This window comes from Macaca mulatta, chromosome 2, assembly GCF_049350105.2.
Source record: "Macaca mulatta isolate MMU2019108-1 chromosome 2, T2T-MMU8v2.0, whole genome shotgun sequence".
Lineage (NCBI taxonomy): Eukaryota > Metazoa > Chordata > Mammalia > Primates > Cercopithecidae > Macaca > Macaca mulatta.
This window is the reverse complement of record NC_133407.1, coordinates 147,379,266-147,397,225: the sequence shown is the minus strand read 5'-3', so window position 1 is coordinate 147,397,225 and position 17,960 is coordinate 147,379,266. Positions and strand designations below refer to the sequence as shown.

The window sequence follows — 17,960 nt, the reverse complement described above, 5'->3', positions numbered from 1 at the left end:
AGCTCCCTTGATCAGAGGGAGCTTCTGCATGCTTAGGAAGAATAGGGAACTGGAAATCTAGGGAAATAAAGGGCTCCAAGGCCAGAAAGACAACAAAGCCAAGTTTTGGAAGGATTCAAATGTCCATGAGGACTTGGTTATTGACTTGGCAGGCAATGAAGAGCTATGGAGATTGAGTGAAGGAAATGACACACTTGAAACTTATCTTTGAGAAAATGAACATAACTAGGAAACTGAGGGTGACTAGAGAAAGCAGCTGGGAGCAGAACACCACTGCCTTGGGAGGATATAGCAATGGCTTTGGTGAAACTTATAAAGCACACAAATGAATGGGGGTTTTCTAGGTACAAGATGGTCAGAGCAAAATTTGGATGGTGAGGTTAAAGAAACCTGGCAGCAGATGAGGAAGTTCCAGAAAGAAAACCACTGGCGACCAGACTGTAAGCTCCAACGACTTGTGTCTTTTTCATCCTTATATTCCCAGTAGAAAAAAACATATTTTTCTTAGAAATTGTGGGAAAGAAATTAATTTAAGAGCTGAAAATGTTCAGGGAGACCATAAAATGGAGATACAATTTGGCCCAAAGACCTATTCTACTTAACTCATTCAATGTTTTGTTGGCAACATTAAAAATTGAGATTTCTCAAAAAAGTGGCATTAATTTTTTAGATTAATTTTTATTGAAAAAAATTTTATTTCCCATTATTTTGGCATTTGAAAAAGTGCTGTATTTTTAAAGATCTGCCCACATTAGTCACCACGTCCCATGTGGCACCCATTGCTGGAGCTTAGGTGGCCCCTGTTCAGTGGCTCCCCAGTACTGGTCTTATTCCCAGAGGGGTTCATTCACGATCTGTCTGGGCTCTGAGGGCAGCTGAGTCAGGTACCTGGCTAAAGAGAAGCTCATCGGTTCCCAGCAGGCCACTTTTTAGTGTACCATAAACCATGACACCTTTGTTACATTAGTGATCTGGGAGTATCTCGAATAGGTAGATGGGGCGGGGTTCTGTCCCAAAGCCTACACTCCCAGTGGAAGTCTGATGAGATACATTGATAGAGAGGCTTATTAGTATTTTACCATATTTTCTGCCAGCACTGGCATTCAGGGTCGTGGGGTTAAGTAGATGTTGCAGAATCACTGCCATGGTGTAAATAATTAGATAAGGGTGTATGTGGAATTCACAAAACTTTTATTGATATGTTTATCATGCCAAAAATGTTGTTTATTTAAAATTCAAATTCCACTTGAAAAGAGGCAACAAGCGATAGTTGGGATCCCAGCCTGCTCCTGGAGGAGCTCCTGTGTCCACAAAAAAGCACGCACATTCTACAGCTATGCGATTTGCTCACACGGAATTGCATTCTGGAAAACTCCTCCCAGAGTCCCCTTGCAGAACGCCATTTGTATCTTTAGTTGGTTGTAGCTGGGAAACAACAGAAAGAAAAGGAACTCCATCCTAGGATTTAGAATATTTATGGTTTTGAAACTACTGACCCTCAAGGATCTATCACCACCCAACCTAGAATATATATATCATCCTAGAATATATATAACATATGATATATATATTCTCACTGAAAAGCAAATCACTGTTTATGTCACTTGCTTGCTGTCATGTCGGCCCCTTAGGATGGTCTCAGCACACCTGGTTCTCCTTCTCAGTGGGATCCTGTGGATTCTGGCTGTGAGTGGGCAGCCCTTCAGGAGCGTTTGGACTTGCTGCAAGTTGGGCACAGAAGCTGACCCTTAGTGACAATGTACGCCCGGCCACTCAGCAGCTGCTCACAGCCCTCACAGACAAAGTGCTTCCGGTGCCAGGCCAGATCTTCCACACGCTGGTAGTCCTCAGAGAATATTATCTGGGGAGGGAAGCAGGAGAAATGCATGACTCAGTTTCTGTCCCTAGGTAGAGATGGTATATCTAGGACAAGTTATAGGGTGGTGGTTCATCCCATCCTATTCTTGTTTTAACCTTTAAAAGCCTTAGTGGAAAAATCTGGCATAAATTTGAGGCAGTAAGGATTGTATTTGGTGAAGGTTGTGGTTGTATCTTAGCTTCCCAGATGGAATAAAAAAAAATTCCTCCACCACAGGAAGGTTTTACTTATCTAGCATCTGTGATACTCTTTGGGCCAAATCTAAAGTTTAGTTCCAAGGTGGGATTACACACCCTGGTGAAGAAAGCTTAGGGAAAGATAAGCTGCCAATGGCCAATCATCAAGAGCAAGAGTACAGAGGGTCACTTGGGCTTGGAACGAAGTGACTCTTGGAATAGACACACGGTAAGGATCCCCTGAGGCTCAGGAAGTGCAGAGGAGCATAATGTTTAATGGGCCTTCTAGTATTGGAGTCAAACAGGAACTGGGTATGAGTTTTCACTTAAGACATCTACCAGCTTTGTGACTTTGGGCAAATTACTTAATCGCCCTGTGCCTCAGCTTCCACATCTGTAAAATGGGGATACAAATACTTTCCATACCATAAAGTTCCATGATTTCCAAATGGCCAACTACATATGAAAGGCTTAGAATGTTGACTGACACAAAGTCAGGGATATCTGATTAGCATTGACCTTTCAGAGCTGCACTTTTCTTAAATATGAAATGAGAAAAAATCATGCTTATCTCTCCCTAAAGGATTGTTGTGATATAAATGGCATGTTGTACATAAAGTATGTAGCAAATTACTGACCCACTGTAAGCTCCTAATAAATGATGGAGAATTGTTATTGTGCATATACTGTTGTCACCTCAAAAATAAGGCTCCAGGGCAGGCCTGTGACAGTTCTTTTCCTTCTTAATATCACTTAATAACAGAGTTATTAGGTAAGAGAACTACAGGGTCTTAACTTCATGTGGTGACCAATTCATAGAAGGTGGTAGAAAATAGGTGTTGGTTCAATATAAAGAAGGCATTTCTAACCTTCATACTTGCCAAAGATGAAGTCAGTATATTGCCTGCAACCAAAGGCATGCAAACAGTACTTACTATGATCATAATTAGTATTGTCATTGTTAATACACCTGAGAGTTACTTTCGTCAAACCAGTTTGAGAGACTTGAATCCCTTTCATAGCATCTCTATCATATCGTATTGTATCGTGTCACATTAATGTTAAATCTCATATTATGTTATAGTATATTATCGTTAAGACTAAGAGCTGCTACCATGTATAAGTTCCTAGGTCAGGCCCTGTGGCAAGCATTTTCATGCATTATCTCATTTATCCTCATAGCCACTCTATGGGATGGGTGCTGGTCTCATCCCTATTTCATAAGTAGTAAAACTGAGGCTCAACTGAGGCTCTGGAGTTAGGTAGCCACATGACTATAATAATAATAACAGATGCAGATACAGGTTTGAACATGGGCAATGCCTCCTGGTTCACCCTGGTATGTTCTGAGTACTTACTAAGTGCTACGTATTATGCCGAGGACAAGATTCACTGGCACTGTCTGACCCCTCCCAACAATCCCATGGTTTTCTGCCTCATTTTGCAGATGAGAAAATGAAGGTTGAGAGCATGCAGTGAGGCCTGACTTCAGTTTCCCAATCTGTAGAACACATCATCCACAAAGCCATAGTCCTCTTGGCCTCTGGGCTCTTACCCTCAGCAGTGTCCCTCAAGCCCCCCAATCCATCTAGCCACTATTTCCCACCTCATCGCAGCCAGAGCACCGGGGCCGCAGACTCTCGCAGTAATGGCGGCCGCACCAGGGTGCACCATCCTTCCAGAAGTAGATGAGGTCCACCAGCGGCTCGGAGCACTTGGCACACACAAAGCAGGTGGGGTGCCACTGCTTGCTGTAACCTGCCCTGTCCGAGTAGACCACGGGGCTGTCAGGAGGGGCCACTCCCTTGCAGAGCTCGCAGACCTGGAACGACGGGGAAGGACCACAGGAGACAAGGAAGTCAGGAGAGCACAGTGACATGGGTTCGAATTCCAGCTCCAGTCTCTCTACTTCCTGGGTAACCTTGGGCAAGTCACTATACCTCTCCATGCCTCAGTTTTGTCATCTGCAAAGCGGCACAATAATATTGTCTACCTAACAGGCTATTCATGAGGACTAAATAAAGTTATTTATTTAGCACAGTGATTCCCAAATTGTTTGGTCACAGTACCCTTTATACTCTTAAAAATTATCAAGACCCCCACAGAGTTTTTGTTCATGTGGGTAATAGCTATTGATATTTACCATAAGAGAAATTAAAACTGAGAACAATTTAAATATTTATTTTTTCATTTAAAAATGACAATACTAAACCTGTAATACATTAACATACATATTTGTTACTAAAATAACTATATGTTTCAAAACAAAAAAAAGTAGTGAGAAGAAAATTTTAAGACATTGTTTTACATTTTTGCAAATCTCTTCAATGACTTGCAGAAGACTGCTGGATTCCCATAACTGCTTCTGCAGCCCATCTTTTGCACGCTGTTGTTTTGGTTGAAATATATGAAGAAAATCTGAACTCACACTGACATAAAGTTGGAAAAAGGAGGGAGATGTATTTTAAAAGCCCTTCCAGATAACTGTGGATATTCTTCTTTGATATTATATTAAAATTTGACAGAGAATAGTTTCTCAAGTTAGTTGCAGTGTGAAATCTGAAAGCACATCAATGAATCTTTCATACTTGGTTACATTAAAACCTGTTTGTTTACCTTGCACGTTGAATGGATCTTTTACCCATGCATGAATAGTTTTAAATAATATTTAATAAGTAATATTTTTGGCTAGAAGTGGTGGCTTATGCCTTTAATTCTAGCACTTTGGGAACCTGAGGTAGGAGGATCATTTGAGGCCAGGATTTTGACACCAGTCTGGGTGACATAGCAAGACCCCATCTCAACCAAAAAAAATTAAAAATTAGCCAATTGTGGTGGTGCTCGTCTGTAATCCCAGCTACTCAGAAGGCTGAGGCGGGAGGACTGCTGGAGCCCAGGAGTTTGAGGCTGCAGTGAGCTATGATTGTGCCACTGCATTCTGGCCTGGGTGACAGAGTGAGACCTTGTCTCAAATAACAACAACAACAACAACAACAACAACAACAACAATAATAATAATATTTGAGTAGTTATAGAGTTACAGAAAAATTGCAAAAACAGTAGAGAATTTCTATATAGTCCACGCTCAGTTTCTTGAGTTCTTAACATCTTACATTAATAAGGTATATTTGTCATAATTAACCAATATTGATATGCTATTATTAACTAAAGTCCAGACTTTATTCAGGTGTTCATAAACTTTACCCAATGTCCTTTTTCTATTCCAGGATCCCACATTACATTTAATTGTCATGTCTCCTGAGGCTCCTCCTGGCTGGGGCAGTTTCTCTGACTTCGTTTTTGGCCACCATGACAGTTTTGAGGAGTACTGGTCAGGTGTTTTGTAAAATGTCCCTCGGTTGGGATTTGCCTGATGTTACTATGATGATTACATTGGGAGGAAGATCACGAGGCAAACTGCTCCTCTCATCACATCCTACCAAGGGTACGTACTGTCGCCCTCACTCGTCACCATTGGGGTTGATCTTGACCTTCTGGTGGAGGCAGTGTTTGTCAGATTCTCCACCGTAAAGTGACTCTTCTCTGCCTTTCCATACTATCCTCTTTGGAAGGAAGTCACTAAGCTCTCCATGTTTAAAGAGTGCTCCATCTCCTCCAGGGCCAAGTATCTACATGTTATTTGGAACCCATGCATGATTTTGGCAGACTCCCCAAAAGGACTCCATGCGTGTTAGCTAACATTATTTTTAAAATACCTATGGAATTATCTAATTTATATCTGTTCCCTCCACTAAGTGGCTAGCTGCAGAGGGCAGAGAGAGGCTGCTTGGTTGCTGCTCTGACCCAGGACCCTCTACTGGGCCCCGCACACATAAATTCCCCATCAATAGTTGTTGAATGAAGGAATGCTCCACCCTGCCATGGGGCCTTTCCCCTTGCTGTTCAGGATGTCTGGTACATTGTTCCCATTCCTGTTTGCTTGATTCACTCCCTTTCATTCTTCAGAACTCAGACTTAAAGATCTTTTGTTCTGGGAAATCTTCTCTGACCTCCTTCCATGGGCAATTAAGTCCATACTAAAGCTTCTCTGCTTAACTTTCTCTGTATGGTTATTTGATACGTGTTCTTTCTACACTAGATGGAAGTACCTTGGGAGCAGGAGCCACATTCAACTATGCTTGCTTTCACATCTCCCCAGTGCCGGGCACATAGTAGATCAACAATGAATATTTGGAAACCTCTGCCCTCCAACCTCATACTTCCTACTTAGGGGACAACAGATGAATGTGGAAGACACTAGCAGATGATGCATCTGTCTGCACCTTAGAGACAGGTTTAGACTAAGTGCAGCAGAGAGTTGGGCTCCAGAGACAGTTGTGGAAAGTTCTTGGGAGTTTTCAAAACACTCTTGCCTTTCAGGGGCTCATCCCTGTTTACTGAGCATCTACTATGTGCTAGGCCCTGGACTAGATCCTAGGGATACAGCAGTGACCCAGGCATATAATGCCGCAGCCTTCAGGGAAACTGGGGCTGTGTGTGTACGGAGGCAGAAAATAAATATATAAACAAACAGATGAGATAATCATGGAGTGTGATAAATACTAGGAAAACAATCACAGAGTAAGGGAATGGAGAGTGACTGTGGGGTGGATGGCAGGGACCACCTTAGCAGGAGAGGCCTCTCTGAGGGATAAGGGGCTAGGGATCAACCACATTCCTATCTACCTCACAGCAGTCCTCTGGGTAGGAGATGCAGGTATATAGGAAATGCACTCATTTTATAGATAAGACCAGCGAGGCCCAAGGAGACAAAAGAGCTTGTGAAGGGGGGCACAGCCAAGAAACAAGCTGGGATTCAAACTGCCGCCTTTGGCTCTGTGACTTTCTATGGGAACTGAGCTGGGTCGGTTGGGGAGACTAAACTCAGGGAATTGTCTGAAGGGCTAGGAGGGCTCCCAGGAGCATGCATTCTGGCATGGCAAAGGAGCAGCATGCCCAACGGCTAAAGGTGAGAAGCAGCTTCCCTACAGGGCCTCTCAGCAGTTAAGGCAGCCAGTGCCTGGCTGCTTGCCATTCTCTTTCCATGTGGGGCTCCTTCATCTGTCTTTTACTGCCAGTAACATTTTCACTGGCCTGCTCAGAAATCATGACAAGGTGGACCTCAACTCATGTTGTTCCTCAGCTTCAGTTAGGATTAGGGCTTTGTGGAGAGGGTGAGTGTGCCTGGGAGAAGTTCTCTGTGAGAGCTCTAGATTTCTGTCTTATGCCAGTTCCCAGGAGCAGCGAAAGTTGCCAAATGTTCAGTCATTCACTGGTTCATTCAGGTATCCATCCATTGCACATTTATAACTTGCCCATTCTAATCCTCTAAAGAATGGGAGCTTGACATTCTCAATCCACGCAATCTTTTGAGCCATTTTAGAGTTATCCCCTGCTGCTGTAAGCCCCGATAATGATGATGGAGACGACAATGTCTGTCATGTCCCCACGGCGTGTCTGCATCCAACACTGTGCTCAGGACTTTGCTCTTGTTACTATTACCCCTTACATAAACCCAAGAGAGTTATTTCTCCTTCTAGAGTTATTTTCTATTCAGAAAATCATTATCTTCTCTCCTAGAAATGGCAAAACTAAAGTTCAGGGAGATTCAGTGATTTGCTCAGTAATGCACAGCTGATGGGAGGCAAAGCTAGGATGTGAACAGAGGCCAAACCTGGCTCCAAAGCCAAAGTTCTTTCTACTCCATCATGTGGCCTTGAGATCCGGCGTCAGTAAGCTATGGCCCGTGGCCAAATCCGGCCACTGTCTGTTCTTGCAAGCCCCATGAGAATGAAGACTGGATTTTACGTTTGCCCTCCAATTCAGTGAAATGTTTTCTCTCAAGAAAGAATTCTACTTTTGTCATTAGTAGACCTATATTGAAAAAAACCCCTGTGCTCAATTATTATTATTATCTTTTGAATTTCATTTAAAAAACCCAAGGAAAGTTGTTTTCTCTCTTGTTACATAAAGTGCCCACATGATATTGCAATTTTGGCTCTTGGCTCACATCTCCTAAAGTATTTACCACCTGGCCGTCCACAGAAAGTGTTTGCTGACCCTGGCTTTAGATGCTAATTTAAACTTAGTATCAACTATGTTTCAGCCAAAATAGAAATATTTATTGTTTTGCCATGTGAAGACAGGGAAGCGTATAAGAGTCTGCACACTTACTATTCTTAACTTATATACTTTGATAGCATACTTAATCTACTTTTATATATTGGAGAGGAAATAAACATTAAAATGGTGAAAATTAGAAAAAAAAAACACTGAATAACAAAGAATGTCCATGTACTGATAGCAGTTTCTGAGCATAGGAGGTCTTGAATGACTGCCTATATAAGGAATGTGTTTGGTTAACTGGATATATCTTGGATCCTGACTGTGCCTGATAATGTTCCTTAGAACATGCTAGATTTGTGGTTTCAGTTATGCCCCCAAGAATGAAGGGTGTGAGTTTTTCGCCCAAATGAAAATCCTGTTCCTCTTCACATGATTGAGATTCAGCTGGCCTGGAGCCCATCAGGGGGTCTAGACAAAAAACCAGTGACCAATCATCGTCTGCTTATTTTCACCCTCCCCCCTGCAGAGCTGGGAACTGTAAACTCTTTGGCCAGGGCTGTCTGAATACAAAGTGAGTTGTCTGTCTGGTTTCTCAGTTCTACAGAATGAAATTTCCACTCTTTCCCTCCCACGCAAAAGGGACTTTGTGTCAATTCACCAAACTACACCCCATCGGGTAACACCATGATATATCAATGGGGCTCCCCACTCTACATTACCAAATGGGAATTGACATGACAGTAGGGGAAGGGAGAGGGATAGAAATGCACCTGGATTGGTCTGGGGAGCACTGGCAGGCACCCTGATGATACACTGAAGGAAGAAGGGGGATATCAGGTCCAAAAGGCAGTTTAGGGTGATCATGGGTGACTTTGAACCCAGGTTATGGGTTGGGACTTCACTCTGGAGGCAATGAGGAGCCACGACTGGTTCTTTTTAAGACATTTTAAAAATATTTACATTTTTTTGTAGAGACGGGGTCCCACTATGTTACCCAGAGTGGTCTTGAACTCCTGAGCTCAAGGGATTCTCCCACCTTGGCCTCCTAAAGTGCTGGGATTACAGGCGTGAGCCACTGCACCTAACCCATTACTGGTTCTTGAGATGAGGAGTTCAAGGCTTTAATTTGCACTGTAGGGAGATATTCTGGCAGCAGTATGAAGGAAGGAAGGAAAATTCTTGTTCACAGGGCTTGTTGGCAACCTTCTCATCTGTTGGAAAGCACTTTGTGAAGCCCCTCTTGGGGGAGTGTTTCATCCCTCACTGTTTTCCCTAGCATCCCTGGCTCTTGGCCCGGTTTCTACCAGTAGCCAGCCCTTTTAAGCAAACAGTGTCACTATCACTCTATGAAAACAAGATGTCTGGGTAAGGAGCCCTCTCAACATGTGTCAGGATGAAATGTGCTCTTCTTGCCTCTAAGCCATTTTCTGTGTCCTTAACCCAGTCATCTCAAAGGATGAGAGATCTGAGGATATCCTGGATCTATCATCTGGTGGTCCCTCAGCCACCAGAAACAAGCTAGCAGCTGAGAGTCAGAATGCCCAGCCTACTTGGGTCTCATCATCCTGGCCCTTTCTCTGCACAAACTTAGTCTCTCCCACAATCTTTTGTAGCAAGGTTTGCAATTTCTAAATTGCAACAGGTGGCTGAGAGGGGAGATACCAAGTCAGGCTGCCTGGGTTCATAGCTGTGTGACCTTGGGCAAATGAACTAACTTATCTGTGCCTCTGTTTTTTCACCTGTTAAATGGCGATTGTAATGATAGCAACATCATAGGATTGTGGTGTGGATTAAATGACATAACGGAGTTTTTGGACTTTCTAAGGGCTCAATAATGATTTGCTAAAATCTCGTCTATTCCTTACCTCTATCCACCTTGCAGGCTAGAAATGTAAAGCCCGGAGGGATTAAATCACTTTCCTAAAATGACAAAGACATGTTGAAGGCAGGTTTGGAAGCCTGGATTTCCTTCCATGATACCAAGGGCATGTAGACTAGCAGGAGGTCATTCCTGCCACTGATGAGCTCTGTTTTATCCCCTGTCAGTTCTCTCTATCTGTGTAAGGCCAGAGAATCGAGACATGTGAGTTTTTCATCATTTGCCACTGCTCCAGACTCAGCTCCACTCATCCTCTGCTTAGAGGACCTGCTCCTCCCCATATCTGATCCTGCCCCTGGAGACAGTCTACTGTCTACTTATTTTCACCCTCCCTCCTACAGAGCTGGGAACTGTAAACTCTTTGGCCAGGGCTGTCTGAATACAAAGTGAGTTGTCTGTCTGGCTTCTCAGTTCTACAGAATGAAATTTCCAGCTCTTTCCCTCCCGCACAAAAGGGACTTCGCGTCAGTTCACCAAACTACACCCCATCGGGTAACACCATGATATGTCAATGGGGCTCCCCACTCCACATTACCAAATGTGAATTGACATGAAAGTAGGGGAAGGGAGAGGGATAGAAATGCACCTGGATTGGTCTGGGGACCACTGGCAGGCACCCTGATGTGGTTCTCAGGGTTGAGCCTGCCTCAGTATCCCCTAGACGGCTGGTTAAAACATATCTCTGCTCCCCCCCCCTTGCCACCACCTTCCCGCAGTGTCTGATACAGTAGATCTGGGGTGGGGCACAAGAATTTGCAAATTCCTAGGGGATGCTGGTGTGGTTGGGGCCACTCTTTGAGAACCGCTGTTATAGACTGTTTAAAAATAACTTTATACATAAGCTCAGCAAAACTGGTATCACCAATTCAGTTCAGTTACAACAAAGGCTCATTTGAATTCCTGGGATGTTTAAATTTAACACTATTTTTAAGAAAGGCCAAGGAGGCCATTCTCAGGCTACTTCCCCTATTAAGGAGCTAGTATGGTCAAATGAAAGTTCTTTGGGACTATGGTAAAAGGCATGGAGAAGAATACTTTATAATTAGCATATCAGTTGTTTCTTGTTCATGTTCCCAACTATCTAAGATTGGAGTTTGCTCATGAGAACGCTTCCAACATCTGTCATGTGACCTTGTTTGGAGACTATTTCCCACCTGGATAGAGGATGTGTGAAACAAACCTTTCAGAAGTAGAACAAATGGGAAGTTTCTCCCCGTGCCAATAAAGTGTTGCCTTGTTCCTTATTCTAATGGCACAAGATTCTTAATTGAAATGAAAGATTTTGAATATTGGGGTCTTTGTAATTTGTAAACACCTGCCTCAAGAAAGCTGAGGAACATTTTAGATTCAGCTGCTCAAAAGTTAAGACCCTGCAGGGTTGTGGGGTTCCCTCAGCCATGGTGTGTTTAAGCTATGTTGGCAAATTTCTTGGATACCCTTCCAACCAACATGGAATTTAATTTCTTTTCCATGAATACAGTCCCACCTTAGTGACTTGATTCTATAGAACAGAACATGGATGAAGTGATGCTATGCAGCTCCCAGGGTAGTAATAAAGGCAATATTTTTCCCTGGGCTCTCTCTCTCAGTACACACACCTTGGGAGCCTTCAGCTGACAGGAAAGAAGTCTTGGTATCCCGAAGCTTCCATCTGAGAGCAACCACGTGGAGAGACCTTGCAGAGGTCAAGGGAGGGTCCCAGCTGTGTGTGTCTTCCCAGCCTCTAGCCCAAACATATGAGTGAACGAGTTTCAGGTGATTCCAGCCTCTTGCCTGCAAGCTCCTCCAAATGACAGCGAATGGACAGAGACAAGCTGTCCCCACTGAACCCTGCCAAAATGGTGATTTGTGAGCAAAATAGATGTTGGTTTCAGCCATATGCCTTGGGATGCTTTGATATGCAGCCCTAGGTGATGGAAACATCAAATGTGTACATGCAGAATTATTAAGGTTTCTGAAATGGGAGTAACCAAGACACAAAGTGTTTTAGGCAACAGCAGACTCGGGACAGTGGCCAAGGGTTACTCAGCTGAAGAACTGTCTCTGAGGAATGAACTGTGTTGGCCTTCAGAGAGGGATCAGCAGATATGGAGAAGGCTCTAAATCAGCAATAATCTCTGTCTCGGGTTTGCCAGAAATTCTGTCTGAATTGTGTTGTTTTCCTCTGAAAGGCCCTTATCCAAAGGCCTACCCAGTCTAAACCCAGAATGCCTCGTGGAAATCTCACTACTACAATACAGTAAATATTTAACACAAGGGCCTTGAATTCAGGCACTGAGTTCTTTCCAACACAAATACTCAATAATTTATTTATAAACAGCATCTCCCCATTTCCTCTTATGGTGACTATTTACCATCTTTGCTTTGCAGCCTCATGTATCCCAGAGGTTTTTATGGGTGTGTTTCTTTCTTTTGTAGTCTAACATCATTTCTGGCATCCTTAGCTCTCTTAAGTTCTGTTTCCCCACACTGTATAGTCTTCCCAAGGCTCCCTATGGTGCAGAATGTGCAGGGTGGGTGGGCAACGGTTTGGGTCATGTGCTTTGGAACATGGTTCATGCCATGGTTTCATCACTGGTGAAGCTCTTGGACAAATCATCCAACCCTCTGAACCTCAGTTTTCTCATCTGTAGCACACAGAAGCAGGCCCTGGCTCATAGGAAATGTCTTACCCTGATGTTGGTGGTCACTACTGTTAACTGATCCCTTCACCTTACGTTTCTTCTTGGGGCAGGTTATCCATTATGGGTCTCTCTGCCAAGCAAGGCAAAATATTAAACATTTCTAACTGAATTTCCCTCCCTGGTTATATGATGAAGTGAGGGAGATGGAAAGTCTTCATAAATGCTACAGGTATAAGAGAACATCAGTGTGGGTTGTTCTCAAATCCAGCTCTGACAAGCATGGGCCCAAGGACTGGCTCCTTGCAAAAAGATGCTGCTTGGTCCACAGCTGAGCAGGGACAGAGTCTCAGATGTGTTCACTCCCATTGCAATGGCCTTGCCCGGGGCTTAGAACTGTGTGGATGCTCCGGAGATGGGAGCATCTGTTAATTAGAGTCTGTGTCAGGTTTGGAGTGAGGCAGGTCTGGATCCTAGTTTTGCATTAACTACTCACCATCTAGGTGACTAGACAATTTCCTCAGCTTTGTTTTTTGAAATTTTTGTTTTTGTCTGTGATCCACAGTGGGAAATACATTTCATGTCCTGATCCAACACACACACACACTCCTGAAAAAAAAAAAAAGCTTTCTAGAAAAATATTTACTAATCCTGAAACACTCTCCCCTTTTCAGTTAAAAATATTCTGGTTGTAATCCACTAAATTGATGTATTACCTACTGATGGATTGTGACCTGAAGTTTGAAAACACTGTTTAACTTTGTTAAGAGTGTCTCTTAATTCCCTTGTCTGTAAAAAGGAGGATGATATACTTTGTAGGATAGTTCTTAGGATTAAGTAAAACAACATGCAAAATCTCTGGCACAGTGCCTGGCACAACCTAGGTAGTCAATGAATGGGAGATGACAGCATCAACATCATCGTCATCACTTAACCCATATTAGCAAAACAAAATTGAGTAAAACCAAAGAGATTAATAAAAAGTTAAAACCATTCTTTATGATTCTTCTAGTTCAGGGGTCAGGAAACCTCATCCATCTGTGGGCCAAATCCAGCCTACCACCTGTTTTTGTAAATACAGTCTGATTGGAACACAGCCACGATCATCTGTTTAGATATTGCCTATGGCAGCTTTAGTGCTTCAAGAGCTCTGGTAATTAGTTGTGACAGAGACCATGTGGCCTGAAAAACCTTCAATATTCACTACATGCCCTGTACAGAAAAAGTTTACCAATTCCTGTTTTAGTCAATGGAATAATATGCAGCCCACTCAAAAAAAAAAAAAAAAAAAAAAAAAGCTCATGAAGGCCATGTGGCAACATGGGAAAGTATTTATAGTATAAAAAGTGGGAGAAAGGGAAGTTTCTTTGGAAAAAAAAAAAGATCTCCCTGAAAGTCACTAAAGTATCTCCACTGCAAAGCAAGAGGCAGGCAGATGTTGAGAAGCTGGTAACCATAGTGATTTTGCAGTTGCCCCCAGGCCCCTGCCCATGATGCCTGAGCCATGGGTGGTGGGACTGTGGGGAGCAGGGATTCCTCTGGGTGAATGACCCCAGGTTTGTCTCTGGGCCTCTTACCCTCCTGTCCTCCAGCTCAGATGGGGCTCACTAAGTGGGGAGGAGTGGCAGTTTCAAATTCCCAAGTGGAGCTGGCAGGAAAGCCAGCCAGCCCGCCTGCCGAGCCCACAAGCCAAACATCTGCTTAGACAAAGACTTGGAAGTCCCTTGCCCACAAATATGTCCCTCTATTGGGGCTGGAGTTGGGCTGAGCCGCCAGCTGCTGTAAGTTTCCATCTGAGAGGCAGAACTTTGGCGGGGAGGGAGGGGATGGAGGACTCCCATCCTCCTCTCAGCATTCTTGTGGGGAAATGGGGCAGAGGGGTCAGACTGTGCTCCCAGCATCCTGGAGGATGATTTAGAACCATATTCACACGTTTTTATGACTGTGGGGAACATCTTCACTTCTCTCAATGGACTGTCATCCTCCTAAGTTTGCTCTTTTGGGGCAGTCACTTGGCCTGAGAAAGGAGTGGTTGGGGAAGGGGCAAGACGGGGAGGCGCCCGACAGGAATGGTAAATGCTAGAGTAGAGATCACATTAAAGGCTATGTTCTGGCTTTCTTTTCCCTTTCTTCAGTTACAAGTTCGGGGTGTGGAGAAAGGCGGAAATTCCTGGGCAAAATAACCATGCCCGGGAAATCTGTGTATTTAATTTCTGAGAAAATATTCAGCGAGCTCTCTAAATGCAGGGCAATGGCTTGGTGTAGCTGCTAAAAGTCAGAACATTAAGATCATTGCCCACCCAGCTCAGGGGCCCATCAATTCCATCCAGGTGGGGAGTGCAGGGCTTGGAGAGTGCGCGAGGGACTCCCACCAGCCTGGTGAGTACGACGGGTCCAGGTTGCTGGAGTCAGCAGCTCCCTGGCCATGGAGATCTCTGATACTCAAAAGGCCCACAAGAACCCACAGTGTGTGGAACTGGGGGTGGATAGGGGAGTCCTTTCATTGTTCTCAGTATGCAGATAAGAGGCTCCCAAATGCTTAGTGGGCTGAGCTGCGAGTTACCCCAAACACTGCTGCCCACCCTGGAGAACCTAAACACTCACGTATATACCCCGTGGCATGGTTGGACCCACCCTGCCGAGGCCCCACCCCAAGACGGCTTCAGACTACATTCTGCCACTGAAGCAGAAGGACTGGGGATTGAACCGAAGCCCCACTTTCATCAGCAAGTGGGGTAACCTCACTGTGCCCCAGGTTCCTCATCTGTGAAATGGGTATAACAACCCCAACCTCTCTCGCTGGTTGTTACAAATAGTTAAAGAGGTTTACTACTTAGGAGGTTGAGGCAGGAGGATGGTTTGAACCTGGGAGTTTGAGGCTGCTGTGAGCTATGCTCCTGCCACTGCACTCCAGCCTGGGTGAGAGAGTGAGAGCCGTGTATCCAGAAAAATAAAAAATAAAGAGATTGAGACCTTGCACAGTGCCTGCTGCAGGCTCACAGTTTCCCCTTTCTTCCCTTGATTCTCATCTTGTCTTCTTTCCTACCCTCCATCCCTGCACAATGGGACAAGTGAGGAAAAGAGAGGGAGACTAAATATTTTTGAATTGCATTGGCCTCACTGATTGAAAAGGGCTCACTTCTTCAGAGGTGACAGCGGGTGTAGTAGCATTTGGGACCAGGATTTTTCAGGCTTGGTATTGCCCCATGAAGAAGGATTACTCTGACAACTTGGTGGCCGGAGGAACTTCCCATGATATCCTGCCTCTCCTAACCTCAGTGTAATAATAACACCTTCAGAGGACTGCCCTGAGGTAGGCATGGACAGCCACAGCTTTTCGTTCATTTCTGAAGTGGACAGAGGTGCCAAGGCTAATTTTAGGTGGCCCTGTCCTGTCAGTAGGGCCCGTCTGCTGGCCTGGGGTTGGGAAGCTGGGGTTGGGGTCAGAATCTGCTCACTGTGTTCAGATCATGTAACTGACAGTCCGGTCATGCAGGTGGGCTGGGCCCAGACGGCAGTGCATCCTGCAACCTGGCCACCACTGTTATCTGGGCTGACTCAGAACATGGCCCCTTAGTAGGAATTCCCCACAGGCATTTTGGCAATAACGCTCCTCTGGTGTGGACATTATTTTCCAATGGGGATGGTTGGGTTGGGGGGCTTGGTGGGAGGACTTGGCAGGCTGACCCTGCTATCGCTCCGATAGGCCCTCTCCCAAGGACTCAGAGGAAGGACGTCCCCCAGCAGGTGGACAAGGTGGGAGGGAGCCGAGGAAGCTCACAGCTGGTGTGTGTCAGGGGGTGGGTGTAGTGGAAAGTGGGGCCCTGGCCTCAGATTGCAGAGAGTTAGTGTCATCAGGGATGGGGGCCATCAAGATAGGGTACAGAGCATAGTGTGGTAGATTCTGCACCTGTGCTTCCAGAACTCTCCAGCAACAGGAAGGGTTATGCAGCATTCTCAAAGGTGGGCTCGCTTGGAGTAACCCACCCCCCATCCCACATAAATAAATACATACATAACTTTGGGAGGCCAAGGCAGGTGGATCACAAGGTCAGGAGATCGAGACCATCCTGGCTAACATGGTGAAACCCCGTCTCTACTAGAAATACAAAAAATTATCTGGGCATGGTGGCAGGTGCCTGTAGTTCCAGCTACTCGGGAGGTTGAGGCAGGAGAATGGCGTGAACCTGGGAGGCGGAGCTTGCAGTGAGCCAAGACCGTGCCACTGCACTCCAGCCTGGGCGACAGAGTGAGACTCCATCTCAAAATACATACATATATACATACATAGAGCCAGGAGGCCAAATACATCTGGAAAATGCCCATGTTACCATCTAGACTCTCACTATAGGCCAAATTGGTGATATCATTTCTGCTGAGCTCACATCTAAGGTACTTTTTTTTTTTTTTTTTTTTCCTGAGATGGAGTCTCGCTCTGTTGCCCAGGCTGGAGTGCAGTGGCCAGATCTCAGCTCACTGCAAGCTCCGCCTCCCAAGTTTACACCATTCTCCTGCTTCAGCCTCCCAAGTAGCTGGGACTACAAGTGCCCGCCACCTTGCCCAGCTAATTTTTTGTATTTTTTTCTGGTAGAGACGGGGTTTCACCGTGTTAGTCAGGATGGTCTCGATCTCCTGACCTCGTGATCCGCCCGTCTCAGCCTCCCAAAGTGCTATGGCACTTTTTAACACTGTTAGCAGCAGTCCTCAAAGTGTAGCCCCAGACCAGCATCACCCAAGGACTTGTTAGCAATGCACATGCAAAGGCTCCACCCAACACCTACTACTAAGAAGCTCTGGAAGTGGGACCCAGGCTTCTGGAGTTTAACAAGCCTTTCTTTAGTTTAAGGACCACAGCACTGGCCTACTAAAGGCTCTGAGAAGTTCTGTAAAGAAACCCATGTAGTTTCTTTCACTCCTGCTGTAGTTTCATGTTCACTCTAATGTTTCCTGAGCCAGCCACATGATCCTTTTATGGTCCAAAATATCTGGTAGCTCTCCTAGGAATAAGCTTTGGGAAATGGGAAAGAACATAGACTTGATTTTAGGCAGATGTTAGTTTGAATCCCAGTTCTGAGGCCCAGCAGCCTGGGGAGGCACAGCCACTTCACATATTGGGGCAGTTGTAAGCTTTAAATCAGATACTTGCTTAGTCCTGTCCTTGGTTCAGGCAATGCCCACGGACTTGCCGACACTAACGACAATCACAATGAACACGATTAAGATGATAAACAGGCAGGTGTTACAGTTCCCGTATGTTCACGTCTCTCTTTTTGCCCTTCATTTTTCTCCCATAAAATGAAGTTTTATGGGAGTTTTGGGGTGTCAGGCTGAGTCCTACA

At 44.9% G+C, this 17,960-nt stretch overlaps 1 protein-coding gene across 1 annotated transcript in view; it reads right to left on the bottom strand.

The window, feature by feature from the left end:
* Window positions 1-1,172: 1,172 nt before the first annotated feature.
* Window positions 1,173-17,960, bottom strand: part of LMCD1 (LIM and cysteine rich domains 1) — a 67,055-nt gene continuing 50,267 nt past the window's right edge. The window contains exons 5-6 of the mRNA XM_015130349.3: window positions 3,662-3,877; window positions 1,173-1,861 (exon numbers count right to left, since the gene is read on the bottom strand). Coding sequence (XP_014985835.1) covers window positions 1,703-1,861; window positions 3,662-3,877 — 375 coding nt within the window. The 3' untranslated portion in view covers window positions 1,173-1,702. The remainder of the gene's footprint in view (window positions 1,862-3,661; window positions 3,878-17,960) is intronic.